Source organism: Arachis hypogaea, chromosome 16 (genome assembly GCF_003086295.3).
Source record: "Arachis hypogaea cultivar Tifrunner chromosome 16, arahy.Tifrunner.gnm2.J5K5, whole genome shotgun sequence".
NCBI lineage: Eukaryota > Viridiplantae > Streptophyta > Magnoliopsida > Fabales > Fabaceae > Arachis > Arachis hypogaea.
In genome coordinates this window covers 39,018,077-39,028,982 of record NC_092051.1, presented here as the reverse complement: position 1 = coordinate 39,028,982, position 10,906 = coordinate 39,018,077, and the positions used below count along the sequence as shown (strand labels likewise).

Genomic DNA, 10,906 nt, shown 5'->3' with positions numbered 1-10,906 from the left:
TCGTCACTACAAACTTTACCTATTTTAACGTAAAATTTAAACTCACAAATGTGTACCTTTTTGTTCTAGCCTGCCCACGTCATTCACTCAGTCACTTCTGCTGAAGAACTTAACCCATTAATTTTGCCACAGCAACACGGTCAAGAACAGTCAATGTCACACGACTCGATTTAATTTTCAGGACCCAGAGTAATTCCAGCCACTTTTCCACTTTCTTCTCACACAACACAAATAGTGGATCTAACAGCCAATCCTTTGCAACATTCCCCAGCAGAAACTCAAAGGATTGAATCGACTTCACCAAAAAATCAGGTTATTCTTTCTGAAAAGAATTTAATAGTTCCTAACTCTGATTCTACTTCCAAGGCTGCTGACACTACCAATTCAGACTCCTCCAAATCCAAGGTTTCAAAAACTCCACCAGAATTGCAACCAACACCTTCAGACTTGGCACAACTTCAGACTCCTTCAGGACCAAAACCAAGCACGTCAATTATTCCGACAACTCCATCTAGTGCTACCTTGGATGACTTGACTTCTATTTTGAATAAAATCATCCAGGGAACCGAAGTGCCAATACCTGTTCCAGTCATCTCAAGTCCAGTTTCTATAAGACCTCCGATTGAATTGGATCCTGATACTCGGGAACAACTCTGATCGCTCATCAAGCTCTTGGATCATCCTCCTGCCACATGGGTTAATGACCCAATCCTTAATCAACTTTTAACCTCTCTTTTAAGCTCCTCTTTTGAACTCCCAACCAACATTCCCAATTTTGATTTAATTTGAGGATTTAAATAACTCATCGAAGAAAGTGTCGCATTCCATTTTCAATTCCAAGAAATTGAAAATCGAGAAGCCACAGTTGTATCCAGAAGTGAAAATTACCAAGCAACTGCTCAACCAATCAAAGCTGCTCGTGACGAGTTTGATTTAAAGATTGCCCGTGCTATTTCTGTTCAAGCCTTTCATGACCAAGAAGAAGCAAGGCTCGAAGCGGAATTGGCTCTAATTCAAGAACAACTCACTACTATATGCCAAAATTGGACCACCTTGGCTAGACCTTTGGCTGCAGCTCAGCAAGAACAACATCTCCTTATCCAACAACTTGTCTCGATTGACATTGAGCGAGAGAAAGTCGAAAAACAGCTTGAAGATATCCAAACTGATAAATCTAAACAAACTGGGATGCTCACAACTCTGGAAAACAAAAGGACAAAACTGCGCTATGTTCTGGCTAAATTATTGGCGCCTTAAACTTTTCCTTTTATTTTGTAATGACTTTTGTCTCTTTTAAACTTTATGCATGCTGAATTTTCTATGTTTGCCAACAATAGAAAAGTTTTAAATATTTTCCATTAATTGAGCTAATTACCTTTCCTGACTCGATATCTTTAATTTGATAAGCGTTTTCAGAATATGTCCCTATCACTTGAAAGGGACCTTCCCAAATATGGGACCACTTATCAAGAAATCTCGATTTCTTTTCCATTGGTAAAATAACTTTCAAAACCAAATCGCCTGTTTGAAAAGATTTTCTAGAAATTCGACGATTATAACTTCGAGCAATGCTTTCTTTCTGTCGAATTATATTCTCTAGTGCTAAGATTCGCTCTGAATCTAACTCATTTAACTCGTCAAACATTGCATTCCAATAATCATCGACCGGTAAATCGTTTTGTTTCGATACCCTCAAGGTATTCAAATTAATTTCCAATGGTAATACTGCATCATGGCCATACACCAATTTATAAGGTGAATTTCGATAAGCCCATAACACTTGACTTAAAGTCTCATGCCATGTTCGAGGCCTATTCCCAATATTCTTTTTAATCAAGCCTATCAATATCTTGTTTGCTGCTTTAACTTGGCCATTAGCTTGTGCATAATAAGGAGTCGAAGTGACCATATTAATATTCCTTGAAGCGGCAAAGTTTTTAATTCTTTGACCAGTAAACATAGTTCCTTGGTCAGTACTTAATGTCTGAGGAATTCCAAATCGATGAATAATATTTTCTTCAATAAAGTCAATTATCTCAGTTTGCCCAGCTACTATTAACAGAATAGCCTCAACCCACTTCGTAAAATAATCAATAACCACTAAGATAAACTTGTGTTGTCTTGATGAAGGAGGATGAATCAAGCCAATTAGATCCAAAGCCCAACCTCTAAATGGCCATGGCTTTATTATCAAATGTAACTCAACTGCCGGAATTTGTTGTATCGAGCCATGTTTCTGACATTCCTGACATGCTTTTGCATAATCAATACAATATTTTATCATAGACGGCCAATATATATGATTTCGATATAACACTCATCTCATTTTCCTTCCTGCCTGATGAGCACCACAAATTCCATTATGAACCTCACCCAGAGCAACATTCTGATCTTCTCGACCTAAACATCTCGACAAACTTCCATCAGTCCCTTTTTTATACAACTCATCAGCCAATAAAACAAAGTTCATTGCCCGTAACTTTATTTTTCTATCAACTGCAGTATTGGGATCTTTCAAATACTGAGCAATAAGCTTTCTCCAATCAGAATCCTCCCATTCATCTATACACAGCACTTCTCTTTCACTTGCTAGCACTAAAATTTAATAGATACTAGAAAATTTTCTAATAGTTTCCGGGCTAACCCGATATCTTGAAGCAATTTGGGCCAATTCATTAGCAATTTCATTATGAATTCTAGGGATATATACCAAAGAAACCTTCTGAAAAGAAGTTAACATCTCCCAAGCAGTTACTAAATATTCAGTGATATAACGTTTCATTGTTACATTTAAACTCCTTTGATAACTGCTTTAAAACCAACTGTGAATCTCCTAGAATTTGAACCTCTAAAGCTCCTTTGTCAATTAAAATTTCGAGACCTAAAATTAAAGCCTCATATTCAGCGACATTAATAGAGCAAGGATACTTTAATTCAAACAAAAATTCTGATGGAACACCCTCAGGTGAAATAATAAGGATTTCGACCCCTGCACCATCTTTGTGCTTAGATCCATCAAAATATAATTTCCAATAATTGACCTTTATATCAATAATATTTGCCCCCTGGTCATTCAGACCTTTCAACTTATCCACAAGAAAGTCTGCAATGACCTGTCCTTTAACAGCTTTCACTGGGACATATTGCAAATCGAATTCTGTTAATGCTAACATCCATTTTCCCAAACGCCCCCTTAACATAGGGAAACTAAGCATATACTTAACAACATCAGTCTGCGCTATCACCTTTACCGATTTAGCCACCATATAACACTTTAATTTCATACAAGCATGATATAATGACAAACATAATTTTTTAGTCGGTGAATACCTTGTTTCAATATCGGTTAGGACTCGACTAAGGTAATAAACTGCGCGCTCATGCCCATTCTCATCATCTTGGGCTAACATACATCCAATCGAATTCTCAGATGCTGCAATATATAATTTTAAAATCTCAAATGGATGAACATTTGCCATAATCGGGGCTTTGGCCAAATAAGTTTTGATCGAGTCGAATGCTGACTGATGTTCTATAGTCCATTCAAATTTCGAACCATTCTTTAATTTTACTAGAGGCGCAAACACCATGGTTCGATTTGAAAGATTCGAAATGAACCTTCGAAGATAATTAATTTTTCCCAAAAACGATTGTACTTTTTTTTCGATTTGGGTGCAGACAAAGCTAATATTGCATCTGCTTTATTCTTATCGATAGCTATCCCCTTTTTATGAACGACAAAGCCTAAGAAATTTCCTGCCGATACACCAAAAGCACACTTCAAAGGATTCATTTTCAATCCTTTTTTCCTCATAGTTAAGAATGCTTTTCTTAAGTGGTCTATATGTTGTTTTACAGAAATGGATTTGACCATTATGTCATCAATATACACTTCCATAAATTTTTCAATAAACTCATAAAAAATGGCATTCATTGCTCGTTGATATGTCGCTCCATCATTTTTTAAACTAAAAGGCATAACCACCCATTCATATGTACCTAACGCCCCAGGACAACGGAAAGCAGTTTTGGCCACATCATCCTCCGCAATAAAAATTTGGTTATATCCATAATAACCGTCAATGAAGCTTAGGATTTCATTTCCTGCTGTAGAATCGATTAACATATCTGCAATTGGCATGAAATACTTATCCTTTGGATTAGCATTGTTCAAATCTCAAAAATCGATACACACCCTCAATTTTCCATTTTTTCATCACTGGAACTATATTTGACACCCACTCTACATAACGAGCGGTTCGAATAAATTTGGCTTTAATCAAGCGTTCTATCTCTTCCTTAATTTTCACATTGATTTCAGTAGCAAAACGTCTAGGGGTTTGTTTCACAGGTCAAGCATTGGGTTTCAATGCTAATCGATGTTCTACTAACGATCGATCAAGACCAGGCATTTCATGGTAGTCCCATGTAAAACAATCCTTAAACTCATGTAACAAATTGATAAGATTAGTTTGAAAAGGATCAATAAGATCTTTACAAATATATGTAATTTGAACATCATCATGAGTACCCAAATTAACTTCTTCTAAAGGATCTTGAGATTCAAACCCCTTATAATGATCATCTTCAGTTGTACATTTTTCAAATTCCAAAGGTTCCAAATCATAAATACAATCAAAAGTAAAATCAATAACATCATGAGAAAGAGTAGAAACTTGATCTTTGATTGAATCATCATAACTTTTATTCTCTAAACAATGAGCCTCTGCTATTAAATTGGCAATCTGACTCATATCGTTAACTTCATTACAAGTAATAAAAAGATCATTACTACATTCGACTAGAGGTGTCGAGTCAAACATATTACTACTAACAAATCTATTAATCCTATCTGATTCAACTTTATCAGAAGAATCATCTTTATTTTCTAAAGCTTGGAAATTATTTAAATAATTATGCAAAGTTACCAGGTAATCGGAAACTTCCTCAACCTGGTCCATGGTTCAGTCTTCGAGGCCTTCAAGAATCACAATCCCAACCTGTTGGTTCATAGGGCATGTCTGGGTAGCGCAACTTCACCGACAGTCCCTCTGAAGTCAAATAACAACCTTCACAATTGTAAGGATTTAGAGATCGATCAACATTTAAAGGCTTCAGCTTGCAATTATATATCCTAAAATCGGCATGCATTTGTTCGACATAAAGACTCGAATCTGCTTTGACAATTTCAGGCTTGCCTTCCTTAGTCCATATAAGCACACTTTGATGCACCGTAGATGGCACCGCACCTACTCCATGAATCCAATCTCTCCCAAGTAAGGCATTATAACTTGCCTTTGATGGCACCACCACAAATACTGAGTGTCTCTCCAATGACCCCACCTTCACCGTTAAGGTAACCAGCCCTCTTGCTGGCGTGGAATTCCCACTAAAATTAGTTACAGCAATATTCGTAGGGACCAACTCACTAACATGTTTCCCTACTTTTCCTAGCATCCTTTCAGGCAAAAGACTTATTGTTGCCCCACCATCAATCAGTACTTTGTTTATCTTGTAACCATTTACAACAGCAACAATGTGAAGAGGATGCAAATGTGACATTTGCTTTTTAGTAGGGCAAAGGAAGACACCTGGTTCATCTTCTATGCGAATAAAAGAAAAAGCTTCTTTGTCTTCCTGATCGTAATCCTCATCCGGATTACCTTCACACTCCCCAAGGTATTCGGTAGGGATTATCAAAATCGTTCCCACCATGTCATCATCTCCTTCGTCAAAGTATTCTTCATCGACATCAACATCTTTATGTTTATCTACCCCAGAAGACTGAGCGATTGCCTTTCCTTTGTCCATCTTGGCTAGTGATGGAATCTCTTTAGGATAAGTCTCTCCATCAGAAGGAAAGACAATTCGGGAATGCACCGAAGGAGTTGCCCCCTTGCTTGCTTCCTTCCCTATATTAATTTGAAGTTTCTTATTCTGATGGAAACTCATCCTTCCTCCTCTTCCTCTCGGGTATCCTCTGGCTCGTCCTCGAAAAGCGGCATACTGATTTTGAGACGGCGCTCTATGTCCCCATTGAGGATTGCGTCGATATAAGTGATTACGCCTTTGAAACTCTTGACAGTTTCTGATCCACTGAACACCAATAGCCTGAGATCAGCTCAAAGGTGTATCCACATCATGTAGAGGAATTTTTGAACTAGAAGCTTCTAAACGTCAAATTGGTTGTCTCTGACGTGCTTGTTCCTCCTTGTGGGCTAATTCTTTTTTCATTCTTTCCTTTTCAAAGATTGTTGCTACTTCAGCATCAAAAACAGTGTTACACCGTGGACACAGAGATACGTCCCGGTCTTTGATTTTTTGCTGAACCAAGAAGTCCAACAAATCATCCCCTGTTCTAGGGTACACAGCTCTTACTTGTGACTCAAAATCATCAAGAGCCACATCAAAATCATAAGACATCCCCACCATATTCACTCCAAAGCAGGGTTCCACATATCTGGCATCAGTTTCGAAGGGATCTACATCAACCTTCATTTCCTTTTTGCCATCGTCAAATTTCAAACGTCCTTCCATTATCGCCTCCTAAATCAAATCCCTGAAACGAACACAACTGTTAGTCGAATAACTTGTTGCTTGATGAAATTTGCCATAAGGCTTTTCTTTCAAATCCTTCAAGGAAAGTAATGTTCTACCCTCAGGAAAAACCAATTGTTTATCTTTAAGCAACACATCAAAAATCTGATCAAATTTCGAAATATCAAAACTATATTTCTTTCCACTTTTAAGTTTTGAATCATTCAACATTTCACTACCAGGGAGTTTTTTCAACAAAGAACAAACATATGGAGGGCCCTTCTTAAGTTCGGCCAAATCGACTTCTGTTTCGAAATCAATTTCATCCTCTGAGGACTCCATGGTTACATAAGCAACCTTCTCCTTTCGAGTAAACGGTTTACTCTTCGACCTCTGTTCGGTTCTATGTTTTTCTTTTTCCTTTTTCATTAACTCAGTTTGTCGAACCTTTTCATCCAAATGAGCCAAATCAGGAATATGCATATTAAGCAACTTTCTGCGCATATAGAATCCTAACCCCATAGTTGTTATTTTCACTATCTCATTTTCAAGCAATGTGACGTAGCACCTACTTCTAGCATTTTTGAAACATATTAAATAGTCATCAATGGTTTCACCATCTTCACGTTTCAAAGCTACTAAATCGGTAACTGCTACGTTCATTTTCCCTCGATAAAACTGAGCGTGAAAAGCAGTTTCCAGCTGATTCCATGTTGTAATCGAATTTGGTCTAGGATTCAAAAACCATGTAAATACATTCTTCGTCAATGACGACGGAAAAAATTTCATTTTCAAATTTTCATCATTTGCTAAGTTTTCAATCTCGACCAAATAATGAGCAACATGTTCAGTTGTTGATTCTCCGACTTCTCCGGCAAATTTTGTAGTTATTTTCAGATTTTTTACCCCTCTTGGCACTTCAGCCATTTGAACTACTTGGGGAAAAGCCGAGACAAAATGTGGCTGATTCATAAAACCAACATTCAATCCAACCCGATTTAACACTTCTTCTATAATTCAGGTGACCTGATAACGATCACCACGCAATCCATGTAAAACATTATCAACATTCTCATGTCGATGAACTATGCGAGGATTTTCTTGATTTGGAACATGATTTTCATTTTGAAAAATATTTTCCATCCCCTCATTAGTTCCTCGAGCATTATGCCTTTCGCCTTCATCATAATCGACAATTCGAGCGATCCTCTCGACTTGTCTAGCAAGACGCTCGAATCTCGATTCATGATCGGCCATCATAGGATTCAGAATTGTAGTCATTTGTTGAGTCAATAAATTAACCAAGTCATGATGACTTTCCTACACTTGTTGTCGATACGCTGCCATTGAATTCGCAGCATTCGAAGTGGAGCCCACACGATACTCACAAGAATACTCAAAGTGTTGTTGTGGGTTTTGCATAATATTTACTCCATTTGCATTCCCAAAACGGATAGGCGGGACAAACCCATCCACCGGTGGGGTGTAACCAGCAGGAAGACCATAAGGGGGCCAACCAACGGTTAATGGAGGTTGAAACGATGGCGCAGGGCCACGTAGACGCGTATTACGTCCAACATTTCCAGTTTGAATAGTCGTGACGACTATGCTTTCAGTTCCGATTGCACCTTCCGAATGTGAAGACACGTCGGCTTGTTGTACGGATACCAGTATACTATCATTGGTGGAAAAACCACCATTCACATTTGATAATTCATCAGCCATGTGAATGATCTTTCTACTTCGTAATCGCATACACTAAGAAATTACTGGAAAGTAATTATTTTTAACACACTTCGACTTAAAAACTGTCCCACCGGGCATGCCAATTTGTTTTGTCAATTTTTAGCAAATCGATGGTGGTTCGATATCTAGTGATATGGGAGCGAAATCTACTCCTCTATGCGAGTACCAATTTTTTAAAAGTGCATCAAAGTGTCTTCGATTAGACTAAATTTGAAAATTAAAATAAAATAAAATTATAAATTGACAAATAAAATTCAGAAATTAAAGTTTTGTAAACTAAATCAACAATTTTTTCAAAGAAATTAAAGGAAAACAATAAATTACCTTCGTTTGAAGCAAAGGACTTCCACATGTAAAATTTAAATGCAGAAAGGTAAATTGAACAATAAAATAAAGAACACTTAATAGATAAAATCAATTGAAATGTTAAATTTATAGGAGAATAAATTGAAAGAATAAGGAAGGTGGAAGGAACCCTACAGAAAAGTTACTCGATTGCAAACTCAGGAATTCCCTGGGATGTGAGTGTGCTTGAGTATTTTTCTGAGTAAAAGTTCCAACCCTTTTTCACTGAAATTTCCTAGTATTTATAAGCTAACCTTACATAACGGTAAATCGAATCACATTAATTACAATTAATTATAATTAAAATAAATTACAATTTTGAAACACAACCGCCCTTGGTAACTGTTCCTGCTACACAATTATAGATATTCCCCATGTGATTAATTATCCACTAACTTTCTCACTTCCTTGACCACTCGACTAAATCCCTGAAAGTCCTCCTTCAAATCGAATCTCCCTCTCGACTTAGCTTCTTCGATTTCGACAAAGTAATTGGAAACAATTTCCGCGTCAGCAACTCCCAAACTTAGCCTCCTAAGCACGTTTTCTCGAAAACCCATACTTGATATTTTTCGATTTGACTATTTCTGATCGAAAATAATTTTTCGATCAACACATAGTTATAAAATGTTGTGTATTTTTTATAGACATGAAGGTATTTTTTTTAAATTAAAAACCTCAAATCAGAGACTCAAATTTGGGTGGAGATAAAAAACTGAGGGTCAAATTTTGTATAGAGTAGAAAATTGAGGGTTGATTTTGGATAGGGGTAGAAAATTGAAGGTAAATTTTGGGTAAAAAAAACAAAAAAAAATTCAGAAAACTCAAATTGGAGAATCCGATTTGCATGTTTAAAAAATTTTTTAATATTAAAGTATAAATCTGACCTTTAGATTTGTAAATTTAAAAAAAATAATAAAAACCACAAATCTGGAGATTAAATTTGTTGTGTCCATACCAAAAAAAATATACTAACTATCCATATTATTAGAAAACACCAACTGCACTCCAACACAAAAAATAAAAAGCATTGAAAAGGTACCCTTGACTTTTTAAAAATTTTATTGAGTTTGAAAAGATCAAAGGATGATATATCGATTAAAGAAAAAGAATTCTTTACTGTCCCTATGGATTTAATTTTAGGGCTTCCAAAACATTAGAAATGAAGAAATTTAGTTGGAAGATTAGGAATGTCTTGGAGTACTACAAAAAAATATTGAATACCGTCAGATTTATCGTTAAATTTAGCGGCAAACATTAGCGACGGGTTTATCGGCGGATATGGTAATAAATTCGTCAGATAAAAAGGTTATCGTCAGATTTGATATTCCGACAGTAAATTCGCCGGTAATAATTGGAGGAAAAACAAGAAAAATTAGCGCCGAGATTACTATGGGATTTATCGTCAAATTTATCCGCCAGTAAATCTCAATTAATGGAATGCTGTGTTTTGGTCATACGCAATACGTTACTGTCGAATTTATCTACCGGTAAATTTGACGTTAAACCTGATCTAAATTCAAAATGCGCGACCCTCTCCCCTCACTTTCGAGAACACCCTTCTCTCTCTCCCATTCTCTTCTCTCTTCTCTCTCCCCTAAGACATCCTCCGGCCACCCTCTGCCAGCACTGTCCACCTGCCTCCATTCTCCTCCAAAGTCTACATCAAGTTTGCTTGGATCGTGTTTCATTGCCTCAAACAGTGTTGCTCCATCTGTCTCCGCCACCATTGGAAGAGTTGCCGCTGCCGCTCCCTCTATTGTCGGAGTTGTGTCTTTCCTCCATCGTCTAGGTAGGTTGCTCCCATCCCTCTCTCTATTCCATTCTGTTTTTATTTTTTAATAAATAATTCTAACTCCTTTTTGCCCTAACAGCATCTCATCCCTGATTGTTCTTCTTCAGTCTCTATTAGTTGTTCTTTTTGTTGTTGATTCTTCTTGTTAATTGTTATGTTGTTGTTGCATAGATGTTCAGTTTTTGTAGTTATTGAATTTATTTGCTATTATTGCTCTTGATTACTTAACTTTTTTGTTAATAATTATTCAGTTCTCATAGTTATTTTTGTTATGATTCTTGTTGATTTGTTAGTGATTGTTGCTGTTGTTGTCATTGTTCTTGTTGATTTGTTAATTTTTTTGGTAATAATTGTTCAGTTTTTCAAGATCTCTGCTTTGAGCCTTGTTTTTTTTTGTCTCTGGTGTGTTTGAAAACATGTCGTTGAGGTATCTTCCTGTGTCGTTTAACCAAGCAATTGGTGCCACAAGGCCTTTCTTTACTA

General features: G+C 36.6%; 1 protein-coding gene across 1 annotated transcript; it reads right to left on the bottom strand.

Annotated features, from left to right (window-relative positions):
* Positions 1-1,300: 1,300 nt before the first annotated feature.
* Positions 1,301-4,141, bottom strand: LOC140180106 (uncharacterized). The gene is made up of 6 exons (XM_072220502.1): positions 4,000-4,141; positions 3,331-3,433; positions 2,789-3,192; positions 2,339-2,595; positions 1,376-2,245; positions 1,301-1,318 (listed from the first exon to the last, which is right to left on the bottom strand). The coding sequence occupies exons 1-6, from the start codon at positions 4,139-4,141 to the stop codon at positions 1,301-1,303; spliced, it is 1,794 nt and encodes a 597-aa protein (XP_072076603.1).
* Positions 4,142-10,906: the final 6,765 nt, after the last annotated feature.

Excerpts from the sequence above, each read along its gene's own strand:
- LOC140180106 (XM_072220502.1), bottom strand. The coding sequence starts at position 4,141 with ATGCCAATTGCAGATATGTTAATCGATTCTACAGCAGGAAATGAAATC. Across the intron at positions 3,193-3,330 it reads CTAACCGATATTGAAACAAG|GGGGCGTTTGGGAAAATGGA; the intron begins GTATTCACCGAC and ends CCCTATGTTAAG. Across the intron at positions 2,246-2,338 it reads GAATTTGTGGTGCTCATCAG|GAATGTCAGAAACATGGCTC; the intron begins GCAGGAAGGAAA and ends AAAGCATGTCAG.